The sequence below is a fragment of the Felis catus genome, chromosome D3 (assembly GCF_018350175.1).
Source record: "Felis catus isolate Fca126 chromosome D3, F.catus_Fca126_mat1.0, whole genome shotgun sequence".
In the NCBI taxonomy this organism is placed as follows: domain Eukaryota; kingdom Metazoa; phylum Chordata; class Mammalia; order Carnivora; family Felidae; genus Felis; species Felis catus.
The window spans coordinates 89941247-89964924 of record NC_058379.1 but is presented as its reverse complement, the minus strand read 5'-3'; the positions used below and the strand labels follow the sequence as shown (position 1 = coordinate 89964924).

The window sequence follows — 23678 nt, the reverse complement described above, 5'->3', positions numbered from 1 at the left end:
TTTACTTCATGAGGCAGTCACACTAACTACAGCACTGTGGGGCCTGCAGAGTCCCACCTCCAAAGTCTTTCCCACCTTCCCCCCACCCCCGATTCTCCTGTCACTTCCTGCACCTGCTCGTGGCCTCCCTTGACCAAGCCAGGATCTCCGCACCTGTTGTCCTCCTGTCTCCCCTCAGCCCTGCATCGCCCATCACTTCTAACTGTCTGTGGCCAGTGGTGCTCTTGGCCGTTCCCTCGTCCCTCCATCACACCGCCTGGAATGACCTCAGCCTTCTCCTTCCCTGGGGCCTTCTCCTTCCCTGGCTACTGAGCTCGGCTGCTAACAATGACCCAACTGCAGGGCAGGGGACTCTCCCTGCCCAAGCCTCCCCGACACTTGATCATGATCCGGTCCGTTCTCCCACCCAGTCCCCAGTCACCCTGTGGCAGGCAGACGTACTTCCTACTCAGCAGAGACCCAGAGATGCAGTGGGACAGATGTCCTGCACGTTCTCCCTCGGCAGTGTCATCCTGCACCTGCTCAGAAGAGCTCAGGACACCCCACCCCCCGCCGCCCCCGTGCCTTTGCTCTCATAAACCCCCTGCTCCCTCGGAGCTTTTCGGTTGCCTCCTGAAGGTGCCCAGACCCTGTGCCCCTCTAGACGTCCTCTCATGTCACGCCTTCTCAAGGCCAAGTCTTTGAGAGAGGTTTCTACAAGGACCTCGCTGCTTCTCCCTCCCATGTCTTCAAGCATCTGGGTCTCCGGGCAGTAAACTCCTCGAGGGCAGGGGCTGTTTCAGTCAGGCTGTCTGGCCTGGGATTCAGCATCCTCACATCTGGTGAGCAGAAGGCACACGCTGCCATTTAAGTGCCTGTGAGCGCGTGAGCGTTTCCACCTTCTCTACACCCTCTCATGCTCACAGCGGTCGGGTGTGGACAGGGCATGTGTGGCTAGTGTGCACCCTGTTACACGAGGACACACGAAGTGGCTGAAAACCTACTGATCGCCCAGGGAGGGCCGTCTGGCTCTAAAGTGCTATCGTATGACTAGAAAAGTTAAAGGAAGCCGAACTGGACCTCCTACTCAGGGATCCCAACGAGCCTGGGAGGGGATCACTGGGCCCACTTTACAGGTAAGGAAATGGAGGCTCCGAGTGAAGGAGCCTGCACAAGGCTGCACAGGGAGTGGGCCAGAATTCCCATCAGCCTCAGCCATGCGGGCGCCCCCCCTCCTCCCCCTGCCGTGGGGCTCCTGCCCCTCCTTTCGGCAGCCTGGGCCCCATCAGGCAGTCTCCTTACCCCCTGCACTGCTCTTCTCACCTCCAAACTCCACAGCTGTGCTTCCTAAACCTTTTGGTTTTGTGACTCACAAACCCCTGTATCCTCTCTCCAGAAAAATGCACACAGCACAGCCACTCTGTTTGGGGGGCTTCCTGAATCCCCCGTCCTGAGACCTCCATGACCTCCGTGACCCGGCCAAGCCTCCAGGTCAGAACCCTCCTCTCTCAAGAGCTTTCTCTCTTCCCTCCAAGATCCCAGGACGGACTCCTCCCTCGCCCTCCTGGAGTTTGCAAATACCTCCACCCTGAAGTAGCTGTTCCCTCTCGTGCCGTAGGTGAGGGCCGGCTTCCCCTGGTTGATCCACAGGTTATCTGAAATCACGACGTAGTCTACACTGGAAAAGAACCGGTCCTTTTCTTTTCTGACCAGCTCCTCCAGGGCAACAGAACCGGCTTCTTCCATGCCTTCGATGATGAATTTGATATTCACGGGGAGATCCTGAATCAGATTAACAACAGAACAAACCATTCTGTCAAAAACTTGCACAACATGCCCATTCATCTTTTCGGATCCAGAAGTAGTTCGCGTGTGACATAAATACATCACCACACACATTCAACGTACGGGTTGTCCACATACCCAACGGCTCCATTTATAACAAAGGGGTCAGACCTAAGACCAGGAAGCAGAATTCAAAGGAAGGCCCAGCGTACGGCCTCCAGCATGACCCATCGATTCAGCGTGGACCACAAAGGACTCGGGGAAGGAATTCCTACCGAAAAAGCAACGTCTACACTTCAGGGCTCGGCTGGGCCGCCACAGAGATGGGCACCTTCCTCCCTCTCCCCAAAAGGAACCTTTCAAGAAAGGTTACTCGATTACAAATCTTTTTCTGTTCTCGTAATTCTGAGCGTGATAAATGAGAACTCCTTCCTTTGAACGACTGTCTAATGTTTAAGCCTCAGGATAATTTTTATTTCAAGTATCTGTTATTTTTCAGCTTTGAGTTCAATCTGCCTTTTAACTTATTCAAAGGCTTTGATCTTGCAGCAAAATGGAACTCAGGCTTTTCTCTAGCTAATATTAGGGCACAGAATAGCTCCTTTAAAATTTTTACAATGTGCCTTTCCCCCATTCGGTTTTGATCTTTTTGTATCTTTATAATTTATAACTTCATATCTTTGAGAGCCACATGAAAAGGAGAGGTCAAAGTCTTTTCCTGGAGCATAAAACATGCACAGGAGAACTCTAGAAGTAATTCCATGCAGATAATCGATGGCACAAACATACTAATTAGTTTTAACGAGTGGGATTGACTCACCAAAGATTAACAAAGGCAGGATGAGCGGAGGATTATATATTAGAAATTAAGTGACCTTCGGTCATTCAGTTGGTTAAGGGCATTTGGGGATAACGATTTGTTCAAATGTATCCCTTGGGTACATTTATTTCTATGTGTCTTAAGAAGTTAAGCTGAAGTTCTGAAATATTAATATTTGAAAGCTCTTTATTAACATTTAACTAGAAAACAATTGCTGAGAAGTAGTTGGAAAGCTTAAGAATTTTCTGGCAAAATGTGATTAACACAACACAAGCCAGTAGCTGCTACGTGTTGGGGGAGGCAGACGGCACGGCTGTCCGCTCTGTCACTGACACCCAAGGCGCCCGAAACAAACTGCTCCACTCCTCGGCCACTCACCTACCCACCTACACAGTATGGGTGTTAACAGTTGTCTGCCTCTCGGTGAAATTAGCCACTGAAGTGAGGTGCATTTGCGCACTCGATAAGCAAGACACAGAGAGAGGACGGGAGGGCAGAAGAACAGGAGGGCACCAGCAAGGAAGAAACCACACTGCAAAGGGCCTCACACTCCCGGGCTCGGAGCTCCTCCTACCTGGGACTTCATCTACTCCACTCTAGGTTCCTGAGGTCGAGGGGCCTATTCCTAGTTCACACGTCAGGTAAATGAGGCTCCAAGAGATTAACTGATTTGTCCAAGGGCAGTGAACATCTCTTCTGGTTTTGTTTTGTTTTTTAATTTTTTTAATGTTTTATTTATTTTTGAGAGAGAGACAGAGACAGAGACAGAGACAGAGACAGAGTATGATCTGGGCAGGGGCAGAGAGACAGGGGGAAAGAATCCACAAAGCAGACTCCAGGCTCTGAGCTGTCAGCACAGAGCCCCATGTGGGGCTCAAACCTGTGAACCATGAGATCATGACCCAAGCCGAAGTCGGATGCCCAAACGACTGAGCCACCCAGGCGCCCCTCTTCTGTTTTGTTTGTGATCGTGTGCATTTCAGAGTTGAAATTTAAAAAGCAAAGCAAACTTTGGCCTTTATATATAGGAACTTTATTATAAATATTGCTTTCTCCCTTGGAAGGAAGGAAGGAAGGAAGGAAGGAAGGAAGGAGACAAATAGAAGGAGGGCGGGAGGGAGAAAACAGAGAGAGAGGGAGGAAGGAAAGAGATAGAGACACAGAGGAAGGAAGGAAGGAAGGAAGGAAGGAAGGAAGGAAGGAAGGAAGGAAGGAAGAGAAAGAAAGAAAGAAAGAAAGAAAGAAAGAAAGAAAGAAAGAGACAAGAGAGAGAAGGAGGGAGGGAGGGAGGAGGGAAGGAAGAAAGGAAATAAGGAAGAAGACACAGAAAGAATGTAGAAAGAACGAAAGAAAGAGAAAAAGAAAGAGAAACCAGATCATGTTAAACACTCAGGGCTTATTTAAGCAGGTATGACAACTCGGGAGGCAGCTTTGTGGGGGGTCAACGGGACCCAGCCAGAACGATGGGCTCACTGAGGAAGCTCGTCTTTCTCAGTGAGATAAAGCAGTGGAGTCAAGAGCGGTTACATCCCTCTCTTCTGCTCTGTCTCAGGAGAAAATGAACTCCTGAAAGAGAAGCCCCTGGCTGCTGATGAAATTGCCTCTAGGAAAACATGGGGCAGAGTCGGGACCTGGTCTGACGGACAGAATTTGGAAGAGGCCATCCAGGAGGGTGGGCTGGCTCGCTCTGCCTGGCACCTGGACACAGACCCCTACTTCCCCAGGTCTCCTTGGAACAGGCTGGATGGAGACCCACACAGCGGGACCCCCACCTCGAGCCTCCTCTGTCCTAGACAGGGTGTGCTGCTCTCAGAGCCTTTGGCTGGGGCTGGGGTGGGTTCGACGGGCAGAGGGTCTGCTTCCTCTGTGACCGGTGACACCTTCCTTTTTGCCCATGAAGTCACCCGATGGGCCCCATTTCCTTTTTAAATATCCAATCTTCAAATGGTTAATTCAATGAAGTCATGTGAGCAAGAGGAGAGGAAGGTAGAAAGGTTACACATTTCGGTCCCACAAAATCCTTCTGCACTCCAGAGGCACAGAGCTCATGCTTTGTGGAGCCCAGACAGGAACCGAGTGTAATAAATGTGCATGTCCCGGAACCAACAGAGCCAATCCAAGCTTCCTTCTTCTTGTAATACCACATCGAACAAGATAGGTGCAAAATGTCAACCCTATGACTTAACTTAGACGCCCCATTCCAAACTGCACTTCAAGGAATATTCCACAATGGATGCCTCATAAGTAAGTCCTGAGAAGAAGGGAAACTCTGGCTCAAAGGGCCTTGAAGAACTTCCTAAAACGCCGAGGCCATCTCGGTGTACCCAGAGACCCCAGAGCCATGAAGCAGGTCCGGTGTGAGCTAGGGAATGAGGCCAGGACCATGGGGACCTGTATTTGCAGCCCCTGGACCTCTCGGGTGTCTGGAGCACAGTAGGTGCTCTGAACTTAATGCACAGGGAGAAGCCGGCAGGCGGCTTTCCTTGGGAAGTGCCTTAGGAGTTGGGGTGTAACGGTGGTGCCTCCCCTCCTTCCTCTCCTCTCTTCCGTCTCCATTTGAAACAGCCCCTCCCACCACGTCTAGGCCTAGAGCTGCCTCCTCTCCAGGAAGATTCCCTGAACTTGCAGCTGGCTCGGGCTCGGTATGGGGATTTCCCAGCCTTCCCCAGAACAGGGAGCACGGACAGGGGCTAGGAGCCAAGGGCCAGGCTCTCCCTGCCATCATGCTCACCAACTCGACGGGCTAACTCAGTGCCAAATGGAAATACGCCATCAACTAAACAGTGTTGGAAAGCTGACCACCCAAATCAATGCCCTCATTTTTACAGAGCAGAATCTGAGGCCCAGAGAGATTAACTCTCTTGCCCGTGGCCACACGGCTAGATTGAATCCTCTGTTTGGAGTCTAACCACATTCGTTAGTAGGAGGAGAGTGGCGTGAGATGAAACCACCCTTGGAGAACATCGCATGAGACAGTTAAAGATGCAAGCTTGGGTCCACCAATGCCATCCTCCGGTGGCCTGAAAGAGGAGGTCCCCCTCCTCAGAGCTGCACTCCCACCTTTCCATGCCCTGACTTGGACACCTATTGAAACCACTTTTCACACAAATGGAAAGAGATCTGAGGATTCAGACAGAACGTCACATACCAGAGAGTTCTATCTTGATAATCTGTAAAGCAGCTAATACGTTCTTTAAAGTGCATGTCTGTCTCTATTAATGAAGCCATATCTTGTGTTGAGGAGGAGGAGAAGACAAAAAAGACAAGCTAAAGTAAGATAAAGATAAAAGAGACAAGATAAAGATAGGAGACCAGACAAGAGAAAGATAAAAAGAGTGCAGACTCCTCCTGTGCTTTGCGTTTTGTTTTTAACTGTGGTCAACAGCGCAGGCTCAAAGTACAGCACCACCCCTGCCCCAGACCAGCGGGCAGCCTCAGAAAGTCCCTTTGTTTTCCCAGGCCTCAGGTTCCTCATCTGTGAAGTGGGTGTGATGGTAACCCACAGCCCTGGAGACTGCTGGGAACAGAAGAGGACACAGCACAATTTTAAGCTTGGAGCACCGTGACACAAAGCACACTGCCTTTATTGTCATCGTCATCCTCATCTTTGTCATCCTTGTCATCATCATTGCCCTCGTCATCACTATCACCCTTGTCCTCATCATCATCGTGATCGTCATTGTCATCATTATGTCCTCACCATCGTCATCACCATCATCGTCGTCATCGTCAGTGTCCACATCGTCATTGTCATCACTGTCAACATCAATGTCCACATCATTGTCATTGTCATCATCACTGTCATTGTCATCATCAATGTCCACATCATCATCATTGTCATCATCATCATCATCATCACTGTCATTGTCATCATCAATGTCCACATCATTGTCATTGTCATCATCATGTCATCATCATCGTCATCATCATGTCATCATCACTGTCATTGTCATCATCAATGTCTACGTCATCATCATTGTCATCATCATCGTCATTGTCAGTGTCCACATCGTCATTGTCATTGTCATCACTGTCAACATCAATGTCCACATCATCGTCATTGTCATCATCATGTCATCATCACTGTCATCATCATCAATGTCCACATCGTCGTCATTGTCATCATCATATCATTGTCATCATCGTCATCATCGTCATCATCACTGTCATCGTCATCATCAATGTCCACATCGTCATGGTCATTGTTGCCAATCGCCATCCTCGTCATTGCCATCTTCACCATCACCACCACCTGCACTGTCATCATCACCATCATCATAATGGTCATCATCATCAACGCTGTCACCTTCACTGCCATGATCGCCCTTGTCATCATCATCATTGTGATGATAGTGACCAATGCCGACAACATCCCCTCCCAAACACAGCTGGTTACCTACTTCTTCCAGGGCTCTGAAGGTGCTCACAGCATTAATCCACGCTAAAACGGGGCCCTTGTTGTCTGTTGCTCCACGACCATAAAGTTTTCCTTTAAAAATAGGGGAAGGACTTTGAGAAAGGCACAGACACTGCTGCCAAGTTGAGCAAGTTAAAAACAAAGGTAGTTTTATGGGTAATCATTTTAACAGTACTTTCTATTTTTCCAGGCACAAATCGTGCTTCGAGATCACCATGTCTGATTTCTTCTGTACAAACAGTGTGGCCATCAGCTAATACAAATAATACAATAATGTATAATTGTAATAATACAAACTAATTTGCAATATACAAATCCCTCTGGCCTTAATAGAAATTAGCCCTTTTAGCCAAGCTCGCTGGAAAGGACCTGCGGACCTGTTGTGGAATGCCATGTAACACAGCCTCTCCTTTCAAGAGTTTATAATTTGCATGAGAATGAAAACAGGGTATGCGTGTATCTCCGTTAACCTTTCTTCTTTTCTTTAAAAAACATAATTTCACTCAGTACTTTCACAAAGGAAACTGTGTGACCCGGACGACTACCTTCCTCCCAATAACCCCCGTCTTGGGAGGTAACTCGCCCAAGAGCATGCATCACACAAACAGCTGTAGTTTATTTCACAAATGACTAACAGCCAGCCTTGTTGGACAACTGGTAGACTACAAGACTGGCAGCATTTTGTTGATCCCTAACGGTGACAGGGGATAGGAGTCACATCTTTAGTCCCCAAGCCTTGTAGGCAATCCCTTATCCACAAAGAACCCAACACTGATGCATCACTGACCATCCACTTCCGTCAGCGTGTAAGGGTCTGTGAGCCACCCATCTTCCTGTCTAGCAGGCTGCACGTCCAAGTGGCCATAGAAGCACACGGTGGGCTTTTTTGGGTCATTTCCCAGTTCGGCCAGGATGATGGGAGGTATCGGGAGAGTCTGACCATTAGGCAGCTGCAGAAGAAAAAGAGGTCACATAAAAAAATAAATAAATAAATGTTGTCTAGTTCTCCCAGAAAAATTCACACATGAGATTAGGAGTCCTGTTTTGTGTCTACCCATGGTCTTTTGTAGAGCCCACATAGTTTTTCTGATCATCACTTTATCTACATTTAAAAAGGGTACCATGAGCCACTTAATTAAAACCTAAAACGTAATAAAAAATACTTTTTTTAGATGCATGGTGACAGTCAGCTGAATTGAACATGCTCTTCAGTATGAACTCAGACTCCAAAGGCCTAAATCCAGTAGACATGGTTCTGGAAAACAGACCATTCAGGGATTCGTCAATGCTGACGCGGGTGCAACGGCACTTAGATGAAGGATCGCCATTTGTGACCGAGACGCAGTAATAAGCCGTAACTCTGGTGCAAGACTGCGTCCTTTGAGAAAGGTACATTTGAATGTAAGGGAAAGGACGGTTTGGGAGTAACTGGAACCACACGTGAAGGATGTGAGTAGAATACGGAGGGGGGCCTTCCCAGTCCTGACACAACGAGAGATCGGTAACACCATCTCATCGGGGACAAGATGTAATTCTTCATCTTTACTGGGTATGAAGATTATAGGGGCGTTTTTCTGGAGGATCGAAGCCAGTTCCAGTCTTGCCACCCCCACGGGAAGCCATGGCTGACGCCCAGGGAGGTGGCCTCACTCGTGGTGGGGGAGGGGCCATCCAACCTGCTGAAAGCCCGTGTCCACGGAGTCCACGCTGGCACCCAGGCACCGAAGCTTGTCTGCAGCCAGGGCCATCATTCGAAAGAGCTCTTGCCTGAGGTGGGGCACGGGCTGAACGGAGTCACTCTCTACGGCCACCCACTCCTTAAGTATCTGTGAGGAAAGGCGACAAGGTGATTTGCCTGAGGAGTGTCATCCACACCCGCTCTGGGTGGGGTGCTCCTCACTGAGACGTCACTCAGGGGTAGGGGACGCCAAATCTCTAGCACTCTTCACCTGACCTGAACACTGAGCTGGCAAACAGGCAACACCCAAGATGAACTGCCAGACGGGCCGGTAGAGACGTTTGCTGTGTAAGGAAGAACAGGCCAGGACAGCTTGGGCACAGGGTTGCCTTCCTAGACAGCTGCGCCTGTCCTCCTTGGATCCACAGGGTGCACAGCAGGGCTCCTGACCCACCACTTCTCGTTTAGTAAGAGCCTGGAGCAGCTGTCTGGTGACTCTGCTCCAGGACGCCGGGCCTCCCACAAGGCCCCGGACGCACCCGGCCCTCGCTGCTCACTCTGGTTAAGCACACGGTGGCCTCGGCTGGGCTGCAGGGCTCCCTGACCACCCTTGGCATACAGGTGTTGTGGTCAGCCCCCGGCACCTCCGGAACCCAGTAGGCCGTGTATCCCGGGGCCTAAATTCAGGCCTCCGCAGGCGGACAGCCTTGCCTCCTGCACCAGGTTCTGCCCATTCGAGCTGGACGGACAGCACATGTCCCTCATCCCCATGAGGAGGGCAGTGCTCTCCACCTGTGGGCAGTTGTGCGTGTGATACCATCACACAATAAGAAATGTATATTTTGACCTCTGTCCTGGGCTCTTGACCAGAGCCTCTAAAACCCTGGTAATTTCCTATGAGATGACAGTGCAGGAGTATCTTTTGTTCAGAGACTGGGCTCCTGAAAGAGAGCTCCCAACCCCCTTGGAACTTCCCGGGAGGCAGGAGCATATTTTGTTCTAATGAGGCAGTTCTAATGGGCTTCTGGATGGGGCTGGTCCCCAGAAAGACCACGCTGTGTTTAGAAGCTTGGGGCTTCCGACCCCAGCCACATCCTCTGGGGAGGGAGGGGCTGGACATTGGTTCACAATCGATCCTGCCTTCGTGAAGATCCTGCCTATAAGCGTCCCTGAAAGTACAGGGTTCAGACGTCTTCCAGGTTGGTGACTGCATCCGCGGCCCGGGAACGAGGCACACCCCAACCTCAGGGGGACAGAAGGTGCTTCCAGACCGTGCCCTCTGTGCCTCTTCACCTGGCTGCTCACACATACCCTTTATCATGTCCTTTATTACATAACATATGGCAACCGTAAGTAACTGTCTCCCTCAGTTCTGGAGCTGTTATAGCAAATGATGGGACCTGAGTGGGAGTCACGGGAGCTGTATGGAACCTGTGGGTAACTGGGGGCTCACTACCTGTGACTGGCATCCACAGTCGGCAGTGGGGGTAGGAGGGTGACGCTCGTGCCAGGCAGGTGGGTCGGGAGGGAGCTGGACCGTGGATGCCCCCTTGGTGTCCAGAGAGCTATATAGTTGCTTGACATGTGGGAAATGCACACATCTGGCCACACAAGAGAGGGAAGCCAAAAAGATAACAAGCATTCCTTTCCGCGAGGATCAGAGAAGATGACGACACATGACTTATCTCAGAGCCTGGGCCCAGGCACCCAATCAACACCAAGTAGTATTGAATTATCAATAATAATCAATCACAGGGGCGCCTGGGTGGCTCAGCTGGGTGTCCGACTTCGGCTCAGGTCATGATCTCACGGCTCGTGAGTTCGAGCCCCGCGTCGGGCTCTGTGCTGACTTTGGTATGAAGTATGTGGCACTTTTATTGAGTAACTGGACCTGAAGGAATATTGTGTTTTGCACTCTTAAACTGACATTTATAGAACAGAGGCCTCCAAGTAATCCCTAAAGGCAACGGACTGGGTACGTGTGAGGAGGCTGCAGAAAGGAGAGTTTAGGCTGAAACACCCAAGTCAACACACATCCATCACACATTGTCCCCCATTAATTCTAAACGACACCGGAGTCCCCAGTTGGGTTTCAAACACCCAAGAGGCCTCATGTGAAGTAAAGACACACACGAGTATGAGGAAGGATTCCATGAAGGTCAAGTGTAGGGCCAGCGGCCTGGCCATTCAGCTTGTGTATCGGCAGGAGACACGAGCTTTTCCCATCTGTCTGCCCATGAATATGGCCAACGCTGGCTGGTGGATCCAGCATACGTACACTGAACGTGAATCGTGTGTCAGACGTGGTATGCGGGCTCGGGTACAAAGTCCCGTGAGATGTCACAGAGTTCCCGGGCCATGGTGGACACTCTCACGTGTCAAGGGGCGAGAGGGCCAGCGGAGGAGGAGGGGACTTTCAGGGAGACAGTGGCTACAGCCCGTGCCTGCCCCCACCCTCTCTGCTCCCAGGCCCCCTCTCCCCTTTCTCCACCCCTCCCACTCCATCTCTTCTCCACGAGATGTATGCCCTGCACCACGTGCAGTCCGCCATGCACTGGGTTAGGAATGGAGCAGAGGATTATAAGGGAGGAGATAAAGTGCACATTGCACAAGGTCTACAAAACAGCTTTGACAGTGACCTTGGCAGAACTCTGGACCTAAAGCTTGCTGCAGCCAGGTGGTATTACCCTGGGATGGCGTCACGGGGGGATGAGTCTCAGGCAGGCTCTGCAGGAGGAGGGACCTCAGCAAGGGCCCCAGTAAGGGAGGAATGGGCACTCTGATGACGGTCCAGGGTCAGCATGGGCTCAGCAGGTGTCAGCACTACGCGGACAGCCGTGAGAGAGAGAGATAGCACGAGCTGGGAAGGGGCAGAGAGGGAGGGGGACAGAGGATCTGAAGCCAACTCCAGGCTCCGCGCTGACAGTGGAGAGCCCGACGCGGGGCTCAGACCCACAGACCGTGAGGTCGTGACCTGAGCCAAAGTTGGATGATTACCCAACTGAGCCACCCAGGCGCCCCACAAATATTTCTTAGTTTAATTCAGTGAAGACTCAAGGGCATTTCAAATGGAATTAAGTTGTCAGGCAAAAAAAAAAAAAAAAAAGAAAGAAAGAAAATTCCACACTTCCCAGCAAATAACCATTCACCCAGATACCCAAAGGGTATTCCATTTAAGCGTTTCGTGTGTGTGGTTCCTCCTACCTGTACAAACTCATTCTGGTGGAGATCAATGAACTGGAAGACCCTCTCCAACAGCCCGGAGGGTGGTGGGGACGGAGAGAACATGCCTCCCTCGAGCAGCAGCAGGTAAGCCAGGAGAGAGGTCACCTGCAGCCGGCGACAGGGGAGGGACATCAAAGATAAATACCAGATTTTGAACCTTCGACCTTTCAAATACTTCAAGAAAGCTTATGTTATCCAACACAGCTACTCCCGGTCATTTGGACTAAAATAACAAAAGGTAGTAGAACAGGAAATTAGAGTTTTTGCTATATCTTCACCAAATCACTTCATTTTCAACGCTGAAGAATTTTAATAAGACAGAAACCAAGTGAACACGCTCGTTAACATGCCATCTTCCCTGTTGGCCCTCTTCCCGTGAAGGCAAGTCAGTGCTCCGCATCCCAGGCGGCAGCCAAGGGCAGTGTTTGTGAGAGAGAGAAGTGTGATGCAGTTAAAAAAAAACAAAACAAAACAAAACATTTTTGTGTGATCAACCAGTTTATTAGGAAAAAAAATATTTTGTAAGGACTCTCTAAAATCCTGTGTGGCATTGTGGGTTCCTTCCATCTGCTCCTGAGGTTAGAGTCCCTTAAAAAGAAACTTACAAGCCATGCGGTAAGGACATCAAAGGCCTGGCCATCACTTAGACACCGTTAGCCCCACACTCCACCTGGGAGGCCCCCCTGGCCCTATCTCTCGTCTTCCCCAAGAACTGCTCTGGCCTCTCTGCTTCCATCCATGAGGGGTCCCTCCTTCCCTTGCCTGTAAATGTGGGACCTGCTAGAGACCCCAGTCTCCCCCCTCCTCCCTCCGCAGCCGTCCCTCCACCCCGATGGTGGGCTCCAGGCTGGGCACAGAGCAGAAAAACTGGTCCGGATGAGGGTAGGACTACCAGGTCAGAACTAAACTAATCACCTTCGTCCAAACCAGCTCTTCCTTCTGGACTTTTGTACATTTTTACAATAGAGCCTCAGCTTACGGTTCCAGGCACCAGCACAGCCAAGGTGAGGACTTGTGTCTACAATATAAGAAACTACAACTCAGTAATAAAATACAAATTAACCCGGTTTACAAATGGGCAAAGAATCTGAATAAACATTTCTCCAAAGAAAATACACAAATGGCCAACAAGCACATGAAAAGATGCTCATCATCATTAGCCATCGGGGAAATGAAAATCAAATCAAACCGTAGCAACACAATTCACACCCACAAGGATGGTTAAACCCAAGAAGTCAGATGATGACAAGCGTTGGGGAGAATGTGAAGAAACCAGACCCTCCATGTGCTGCCGGTGGGGGTGTAAATGAGGCAGCTGCTGGGGAAAGCAGTCTGGCAGGCCCTCAGAGGATTAAACAGTTGCCATATGACCCAGCAATTGCACTCCTAGGTATACACTCAGGAGAGATGAAAATACATGTCCACACAAAAACCCGTACATGACCATTTATAGCAACATTATTCGTAACAGCCGAAAGGTGGAGATAATCCCAATGGCCATCGATGGGTGATACAGACAAGATATGTTGCTCAGCCCTAAAAACAAATGGAGTACTGATACCCGCTACTACAGGAACGAGCCTTTAACACCTTGCTAGGTGAAACCAGACACAAAACGCTACAGATTGTCCAGAATAGGCAAATCCTGAGACAGAAAGCACGTTGCTGGTTGCCTAGGGCTGGGGGGATGAGGGGAGATGGGAAGTGACTGCTCACGGGCAGGGTTCTGTTGGGGTGATGACAGACAGGTTCTGGGATTGTGACAATGACTGCACAAGTCAATATACTAAAGCCACGTAACGGCACCATTTAAATGGGCGAATTGTAAGATATTAAGTCATAGTGCAAAACAGTACAGCTGTTGTAGAAACAACAAGTATAAGCACTCATTCAGTATACCACTGAGTAGGAGAATTGTCCATAAAGGAAGCAAGGTAGTGGGTAACAAGGTGACAGTGAGCCGTCCTCGGTCAAGAACGGATTAAGAACTTTGTCCAGTAGGTGGCGCCAGTGGGCCGTTCATGGGCTCCCTTCGCCTCCTGTTCTGGTAGGAACACAGCTGGGTCCAGCTAGGCTCTTGTGGGGCAGAGCCAAAAGCTGAAGGCTGCAAATAAATCAGGAGGAAGGGACTCCTTGAGACCCACAGTGGCAAGAAGATGGAGCTCTGAGCACCCAGGAAAAGCGCTTTGAAATGGAGTAGGCTATTTTTTCCACCTAAATCAATATTTGAGCTTTTATTATCCACTCAATTTCCATTAAAAATTATCTGATGCTCCTCTCTGATGGAAAACAAAAAGGGCTTTTTGAAGAAGAAAAGGGAACCACAGGCAAAGAGGGAGAACTGCGACCGTAAGGCCTGAGAACATCTCCATTTCCAGGGGGAACTGCCCCCTTCCCAATGGGAGCCGTATGCCAAGGACTGACCTTCCCAAAAGACTGCTCCTGGTGACGTGGCCCGGACAACAGGGGTCTACACCACTTCACTTTCACTCCCCCTCCCCGCGGAGCACATGGAGCACTGCTGTCCTTTGCTATCAGGCCCACGGAGTGGAGTGGCTCGGGGCACCAACCCTGCCTTTAAGATCTGGGGCCGACCCCAGGCTGCACCTCTGCTCCTCTCTGGAGTCTCTCAGGTTCCTTTATCTGTTTGCTTCCCTGTGTTATAGTCAAGCTTGACCTTGAACTAATCACCCAACAAAATTCTGGAGATTTAGAAAGGCTATTCCTGACTTCGGCCTTGGCAGAAGGAAGAAAGTCGCTAGAGAAGGAAGGAGAAGTTGAAGAATGGGGTCAGGGGTAGAGCCGGGAAAGCCCTGGGGTGTTTTCTTTCGGGGAGCAGCTAGCCCAGCTCTGGGCTGCGGGGGCCCGTCACAGAGGAAGCCTTGCTTGCTAATTCCAGCTAGCTGTTCCTTGATTTAGAACAAATTTCCAAGTACCCCGGGGCTGACTCTTATTTTTAAACACTTTACCTTTAAGACTTCTCAAAGTCATGCCCATGTCTGTGGTGTAACCACCCCCAACCCCAATCCAGCCCCACCTCCTGAAAGTCTCCCCTCCCAGTCTGTGGCCTGGCTTCCCACCGGACAGGACAGACAGGATGCAGGCCTGTTTCTACTCTCCTCTCTCTCAGCTCCGCCAACAAGTGGACAAAGCCGGGTCATCGTGCGCTTAGCCAACGGCAGCCTGGAAATCGCCAAGGGCTGCCTTCACCAAGGGCCCTCCCCCCAACCTGCCTCCAAAGCAGCAGGAGCCCTGAGAGGGGGCTGGGGAGGGGGCGGATGTGGATAAAACCCACCCCCTCCCCATTTGCTGTCCTTGTTTGATTCTGACTGTTGAACAGAATCAAGATAGAAAAGGAAACTGTTGCCGCCCACAGAGCCTGGGCCAAGCTCGCTTCCTCCCACGACACAAAGGCCCATCAGCAGGGCCTACTTCCCCTTGTGAGCAACTTCAGTGCGGGGCCAACGTGCACACATGCACTCTACTCACCACGTCTCCTGGCGTCCCGCGTGATTGCTCTACAGGGCCTGCCTCTGCCCGGGATCTGCTTGGATGGATTTGTTACAACACGGAAAAGAAGGCTTTATTCACCTAGTTAGTCTTACCATGACAGGATTAAAAATAAACCCCCACACCAAAAAAAAAAAAAACCAAAAACCCAGGTTTTTCTGCCCCTGCCGGCATTGAACTGAGCCAAGCGATCCCGGCAGAGATTAACTAACTCTGACAGCAATTGTCCCTTGAAGAATGAGCTGGAAGGGGGCGTGGCCATCAGAGGGCAGCCTGGAGGCCCTCCAAGAGGAAGGAATCGGTTTCTAGGGGAGAACTCCCCAGAAAGTCCCAAGAACTGGGGTTCCTGGGCCAGAGACCGCCCGAGGGGGAGCTGCGTAATCGCAGGCAGCAAGGGCTCAGACACAAACAGGAAGCGGGCCCCTGACCCTGTGCTCTCAGGAGGCCTGAGCTCCTGTACACAGCATCCGGCCCTCTTCGGCCCCAAGGCTCTGCGCACAGTCCTCCCTCCTGGATGGCAGACAGCCTGTCCGATAACCGAGCTCCCGACATCAAGGGCGCGTGTTTTCTCCTTCCCTCCGGTCTTCGCCCCACGTGGGCCGCAGGGAAGGAGAAAGCAGGCATCGCCCGCCTGTGATGTCACTTCAGACAGGACTTTTGTCACCCTTCTTATTCCCTCCAGGCTGGCCAGGGATCTGGGCCTCTCCAAGCACCAGCCAGAAGGAAGGCCCGCTCTGCGCGGCTTCCGGAAGCCCGCCGACACCTGCAGACACGCCAGCCGTTTACAGCACGAGGGCAGACACCGCGGACAGAGACGGTGAGGCTGTTTCTCCCGCAGGCAGGTACCCGTGGAAGTCCCACGACGGAAGTCACGGTGCGGTGGCTGCAGTGTCACCGTATGGAGCTGCAGAGTGGCTTCTCCAAGACAAGAACTTGTCTCCGACTCTGCACCTACGCCAGGCCGTGGCCTTCAACTCGAGGGGTAAGGGTGTGACTCCCAAATTGTCAACGCTGGTGTGCCCAGCACTGGCCAACTGAGTATCCTAAGACGTCCTGGCTGTGGTTAGACCAGAGCCACCGCCTCCTTTTCCTTCCTTAAATCTCATTTGATTGACTTTTTCTAAGAGTTTTCACAGGATAAGTCTAAACCGCCTACAGGAGTGACTGAACGATCTCGGGAACAACAGATGAGATCGGGGTTCGGCGGCGGAAGGGAAACACCCGGAAGCCACAGAGGGCACAACGTGCGCACTGGGAGCCGGGGAGACCCAGGCCGAGCCCAGCAGCTGGGCTCACGGGGGAGGACAGAGGTGCTCCGGGAGTCAGAAGAGGAGCCCCGTGCAGTTCAGCAGGCATTTTGTCTTTCTTGGTCTAGAAACCTGTAATCGCGTACCTTCAACTCACAGAAAACTTGGTGTGCCTTCAAAGCATGGGGCTTTCCTTGTCCTTCAAGGCTGGGAAGCAAGTCGGGGCATAAAGGGAAGGGCGGATTCCAGGCGTGGCTGCCTCCTGGAATAGTCCTGGGGGCGGCTCTTTGGACGTGAACAGAAAGTTCAACAAATGCAAGTTCAGGCACAGGGCAGTCCCAGGGGAGGGCAGGGATGGACCCATCCCCAGTATTAGCGTCCTGGGGCTGAGAGAGCAAAGAGCCCCAGAAACTGATGGTCTCACAGTTCCTCAAGCCTGTGGCCGGCCGTCCCGGGGGTCCCTGGCTCCCAGCTGCACCCTTCAACCTCGGCCTCCGGCTTCACCGGGCCCCCGCCCTCTCTCTCTTCAGAGGGACACTAGGCAGTGGCTTCAGGGGACACCCACTCCAGTATGACTTCATTTTAACCAATTACATCTGCAAAGACCCTACTTACAAATAAGGTCACATTCGGAGGTTCCGGGTGGACGTGAATTTTGCCCCTGTGCACCTGCTCTTTATTTTCTTGTCATTACCCAATATTCTATATATTATCTGCCTGACTTGCTAGAACTTAAGTTGTATGAGGCCTAGGACTTTTGTCTCCCTGATCTCCACCTCCCTCAGTGCCTGTCACAGAATAAGACCCCAAGCCATAGTTAGGGACTGATTCAACACAAGAGTCCTGAAGGTCGCCGGTTGCGACTGATCTTCACGGACGCACTGCTTCTGGCTCCACACTGTGTAGAAAAAACGAACTTTGTCTACTGATAAAACCATTTCAGCTATAACATGAATAAGGGAAAAAGCCAAAGGTAAATCTGGGCAGACTGCGTTCCCTCCCAGCCATCCCAAGCATCTGTGGGGTTTCCTGGAAACCCACAAGTGGATTTGTTCCTCGCTCTGTGTCAGGTCCTCCTGGCCTCCCTCCATCATCCACGGCCGGGCAACCCCCAGTTGTCCCCCTGCAGGACGCCAGCTGCTCCCGCCCCCTCCACGTCCACAGCCGGTACCCCACGACGCAGGTGCCCATGGTCCGCACCCCTTCGTCCTAAAGGATTTCAGGTTTTCTCTTCTTCCTCAGCGTCCTCGGCTTCACCTGCTCAGTCTTCGGCGTCCTTAGCTGGAGACTCAGCCCTTCTCTCCCCCCGATTCCGCATCTCCGCCGTTCGCGTTATTCTTTTTCTAGAAGGACTAGCGTTGGAGCCTTTCACTCTGTCGTACATCCAAAAGCTCTCTCGGCTTTTCTTTTTTCTTTTTTACTTCTTTTCTCTTGGCTCAGCTTCTTGGGCAGAGCCCTGCCATGCTTTCCAGGTGGCTGGTTCCCTCTTTGTGGCCCTTTATGCACTTCCGTGAACCACTGAGTTTTTCCAGGGACGAGTTTTCATTTTCAGGACCTCTAATAGGTTGTGCTTCCTTCCTCTCCATCTGCTCTTGACTCCTAGGTGCCTCCCACATGAGATCATTGATTTCTTGAAGAATTTTAAACAGACATCGTTTGTATCCATTTTAAACATGTTCTACTATTTGCATTTCTGAGGATATAAACTCACTTCCCAATAGATTCTGTGGGCTACCTTTCTTATTATGAGTCTTAGCCACTTGAGGACCTTTCACCTGCAGGCTCGCCTTGAGTGGCAGCTGTTTCGTCCTCCTTCTCTGTAGTATTTCTGCCTAGGGATGCTGCGGTGGCCCCCACAAGGTGCTCGGGATGCCTGGTCCAGGACCAGCTCTTACGGGGGTGGCTCGGCATTCCCAGACAGGGTGCAGTGGGGCTGGGGTGTGCCACCAGCAGGGACACCCAGCCGGTCCCTCGACTTCTGCAACGACAGCGGCTCCGGTTGCCCTCTGTGCCTGGGCACTTCGGGCCCCTGTCACTCCCCGGGAGTCTCATTTCTAGATGCCGCAGCCTGTTTGGGACCCAGAGTCCAGCAAAGCAGCAGCTTCCGCCCCTGCTCCCCACTATAAGTTTTGTTTTGTTTTTGTTCAGTAGGGATATTTATTACATTTCTGAATCTATTAATTAAATTTTAAAGCACATATAATTGGGGTATTTGAAGTGGACGGGAGAGCTTAACAAGTGAGGGGAACCTGCATGATTCAGTCAGTTAAGCATCTGACTTCAGCTCAGGTCATGGTCTCACAGGTTCGTGAGTTCGAGCCCTGCATTGGGCTCTGTGCTGACAGCTCAGAGCCTGGAGCCTACTTCAGATTCTGTGTCTCCCTCTCTCTCTGCCCCTCCCCTGCGCACACTCTGTCTCTCTCTCTCTCTCTCTCAAGAATAAATAAACATTAAAAAAAAAAAACAACAGGAAAAATGAACTCATAATGAATCTTGATCAGAAGTCCCTAAGTGATTTCACGTCCCGGAAGGAAGATCTCCCCAGCCTGGCCCCATGCCAGCCTCATATGCAGCGTCCACCCGCAGACTCACCAGAAACTTTCCCAAATCCGGGGAGGGCGGGGTTAACATGGAGAGAAAGCTCCCTGAAAAGCCCTGTGCTCTGATCACTGCGCCTTAAAAGGCATGAACATCCGTATCCTACCTACCCTCAGCCTCCAAGCCCAGTACACGGGATATATTAATAACTGTGGGCCCAGCACCGTGAGCTTGGGACATAAATCAAGGTGCAACGTCAGTAGGGGCTTTGGGCACCGTCATTGCCACAGGCCAGAGCTCCTGCAGAGGCCCTTGGCTGCAGCACAAGGGGTGTAGTCAGGCAACAAGATGTAAACTGTAAAGCTGAAGTCTGTTAGTACAGCCGGCCGACTCAAGGAGCTCCTCACCGTCTTTGGAAGCTCCACCTATGTGCCCTCCCCCCACACCAGTGCTCACTCCCCCAACCTGTGCTCACTCCCCACCACCCGTGTACACCCCCCACCTGTACTTCCCCCACCTGCATGCACTCCCCCCACACCTTTGTACGCTCCCATCCTCCACCTGTGTTACTCCCCCGACTGTGTGCACCCCTCACACCCGTGCTCACTCCCCCCGAGCTGTGCACACTCCCCCCATCTGTGTGCACCCCCCCCACCTGTGCGAACTTCCCCCCTCCACCTGTGTGCACCCCCCCTCCACCTGTGCACACTCCCCCCCCAACCTGTGCACTCCCCCTTACTTCTCTTTCACAAGCTCCCCACTTCCTCAGGGTGCTCTGCCTCCCATTCCTTCAGGGGGACACAGGGAACAGCACCCCCAACTTTATGTGCCCGTGGCTGCCAAAGCCGAATGTGGTCCTTTTCAGGGCCACGCATATTCCAAAAGGCGCCTCTGTTCCAACCAGAACTCTTCTGAATGGGAAGGACTGTAATCACTTGAAAGTGCAGTTGAGACACAGGACACTTGAGGACTTACAGGGTGGCAGGGAGAGGTGCTCTGGGGACAGGAGGCCCTTGCGCCCGGCAGTGTAGGAATTACCTACTGTCCTGTGCCCAGAGCTGGAGAGGTGGAATGGGACTGTCCCTGTCCTTCACTGCCTCCTCCCCAGAATTAGTGAGACTGAACTAAAACAGCTGGTGGGGGCTGGGCTCGACCCCAGAAGCAAGCCCCCAGCAGGCCCCCCCAGGCAGGAGCTCGGGGCAGGCGCCCCTACAGTGTCAGACCGGTCCACATCCCTCCGCTGTCCTCGCACTGTGACCCAAACAGTGCCTAGGTTTTATAAAATACGACTGGTTACAAAGTTTCCAAAATCTTTTTGGAAACTGGAAACCTTAAAGTTATACTAAGTTAAACGATGGATATTCATTAAATATCCAGGCCATTTCTAAGATAAAATACCGAAACACTTATAAACATAAATTTATCTACTTTTGGCTTCTTATTACAGACAAAAGAGACAAAAGATATGTGAGTCTGTTGGCAAATATGTTCTACATTTGGGAGGGAACCTGTACCATGAGGGAGCATATGCCTGTAGAAATTATGAAGTGATGTCTTCACAAAGTTGTTAATCTACTGCAGAATGTGTGTGTAACAACTAGTTCACAACTGCTTGCTTCCTGGTGTTCACTAGATGTTACAGTTATGAGGCTTCAAGATTCTAATCTACGTAGGTAAGGGAAACTAAGAATAATTAGGGTAAAGAAATAAACTCTGTACATAAAGTACACAGGAAAGTATTACGTGTTTTGGGTAAGAAAATGTATTTAACGAATGAAAATGTGCCCTTATTAAAAGAAAAGAGTAATTTTGTCCTAGTTTAGGGGTTATCTAAAAGCTATTTCAAAATTTAAAGAACAGGAGAATTGGGCACGTGGGTGGCTCAGTTGGTTAAGCATCCGACTTCGGCTCAGGTCATGATCTCACGGTTTGTGGGTTCAAGCCCCGAGTCAGGCTCTGTGCTGATAGCTCAGAGCCTGGAGCCTGCTTTGGATTCTGTGTCTCCCCCTCTTTCTACCCCTATCCCGCTTGGCTCTGTCTCTCTCTGTCTCTCAAAAATAAATAAAAATGTTAAAAAAAAAAAAAACCACAGGAGAGTAATACATAAAAAGAAAACAAGTATCAAAAGCTGGGGGAAAAAGAGAGTAACAGAGAAAATCTTATGTTGTGTGGAAACTGGCTAAAATTAAATGAATTGATTACAAGGGTTTTTTTTAAGAGCTTTAATATCAAGAGAGTGCCTGTGTAAAACTAGAATGTATTATTCTTTCTCTATTAAAAGGACAAAATTATCTTGGATTATTGTAAAAGACTGTTCTTTACGTGTTGAATAATCTGCCTACAAAATAAAGATTATGTGCCTTGTCAAAATAACCCCCTGCACTTCCTGGTGTCATAATCAGGTCTTTGATTACTTAAGAAAGTTGAATCTTCTCAAGAGTAAAAGAACTAAAGGTTTGGTTTTGTTTTTCAAACCACGTAACTTTCTGGTCTGCCCTTGACATTTTTAAACGGTCACTCTGGTTAAATAGATAACCAAGTATTATTTCACAGTGACCTCTGATCATATTTAATCAAGTTTTAAACCTTTGGACATTTTTGATAACTTCCAAAAGTCAAATTCTACATGAAGTCTTTTTGATCTAGAACCAATATTGTAATTTTTCCAGAGGGTCTCTGGAAAATATCAAGAATTTGGGAGTGGTATTAAATTATAATTAGGCCCACTGGACATGTTGGATTCCAGGAGAAGGAGTGTCAAACAAAAGTGATGTTTAACCTTCTTTAAGTTGTATTTGTACAGGTGTATGTTACTAATACAAGTATTTCAGAAGTTGTATAAAATTTCTAGAAATTTATCAATGTTCTTACTGTATGTATAATCCATCATAATTCCAATGTTTACTTTTTTTTTTCATGCTTATCGATTTGAGAGAGAGATAGAAAACAAGTAGGGGAGGAGCAGGGAGAGAGGGAGAAAGAGAATCCCAAGCAGGCTCCACACTGTCAGTGCAAAGCCTGACGCGGGGCTCAATCTCATGAACCATGAGATGGGAGGCTTAACGGACTGAGCTACCCAGGGGCCCCTCCAACGTTTACTTTAAAATGCTGTGTGCCTCAGAAATAACCAAATTTCCTCGTCAATTCACTCATTTTAAAATGAGCTTTCAACACATCTTTACCCATGGTCATTTTTAAGTCTCTGTCATCCTCAGACAAGTTGCTGTCTCACTCTGATCCTTCTCCCAGAACACCTGTGATCTGTCGTAGCAAGGACACTCCACGGTGGCGTCCCTCAAGCCCTGAGACCCTGCCACGTGACTGCGCAAGGATTTCCAGAATAAGAGAAGGCTGATGCGGTCACAAAACCTCTGACCCAGAATCAAGCAAAACAAAAAGTTAACTACATGGGTCTCAACAAACCGATGATGATGATAGTCATTTTTTAAACTTTTTGTTTGAAATATCACTGGCTCCTTTAAGATTTAAGGAAGCCCTTTTTTCTCCTTAAAAAAAAGTTTTTTTAAATGTTTTACTTATTTTTGAGACAGAGAGACAGAGCATGAGCAGGGGAGGGGCAGAGTGAGAAGGAGACAGAGAATCCGAAGCAGGCTCCAGGCTCTGAGCTGTCAGCACAGAGCCCAACCTAGGGGGCCCGAACTCATGAACCGTGAGATCGTGACCTGAGCCAAAGTTGAATGCTTAACTGACTGAGCCACCCAGGTGCCCCTTTTTTCTCTTCTTCAGCTATCTATAACTTACAGTAATCTGATAAATTATCTTTGTAAACAGGAATTAAAACATTTATGCTTTTCTCCCTGCCTGATCCCTCTGGAATCTGTAAACTCTTATTGAGTGTTCTTATTTCCATGGCAATATAATTTAATTGTATACACACACACACACACACACACATATATATATATACATATGCAATGTATATAATATTTCTATATAATACATATATATATGCAAACTCATATGTTAAATAGCAATGCATTGTCCTTATAAGAAAATATAATTTAAAACATTGATTACCAAAGCCTTGACTGGAATGTCATACTGGAGAATAATATGCATATAGAATCAGATATGACCACTTTTAAGGAACTAAAGTCGACTTTATCTAACCAATAAAGCCCCCCAAAACCAGCCTGGTACCTTGCTTACAGGGTTTCCAGCCTTACATGTAAGGACATGTAAGTAAGGAGGGATATTTTCTGGCAGATTTTAGGAAACTTAAGATATGAGTGCCATGTGATTTCACTTACATGTGGGATCTAAAAAGTAAAACAAAGGCACAAACAAACAGAGTCTTAAAAATCAGAGAACTTGTGGCTGCCAGAGGCTGGGAGGGGATAGGTGAAATAAAGAGGATTAAGAGGTAAAAACTTCCAGGCACAAAATAAGTAAGTGACAGAGCTGAAAAAGTACAGCATAGGGAATATAGCCAATATTACCGTGATAATGTTTTCTGGT

The 23678-nt window shown here is 49.7% G+C and overlaps 1 protein-coding gene across 5 annotated transcripts in view; it reads right to left on the bottom strand.

The window, feature by feature from the left end:
• Positions 1–23678, bottom strand: part of CNDP1 (carnosine dipeptidase 1) — a 37262-nt gene extending 13584 nt beyond the window's left edge. Inside the window, exons 1-6 of one of the 5 annotated variants that reach the window (XM_019815453.2) lie at positions 23660–23678; positions 11884–12009; positions 8678–8827; positions 7789–7951; positions 6985–7073; positions 1561–1761 (exon numbers count right to left, since the gene is read on the bottom strand). In XM_019815453.2, the coding sequence (XP_019671012.2) occupies positions 1561–1761; positions 6985–7073; positions 7789–7951; positions 8678–8827; positions 11884–11967 (687 nt within the window). In that variant the 5' untranslated portion in view covers positions 11968–12009; positions 23660–23678. Of the gene's footprint in view, positions 1–1560; positions 1762–6984; positions 7074–7788; positions 7952–8677; positions 8828–11883; positions 12010–12819; positions 14927–15393; positions 15788–23659 lie in introns of those variants that run through there. The other 4 variants (XM_045041229.1, XM_006938977.5, XM_045041227.1 and 1 more) reach the window with 4 other exon arrangements.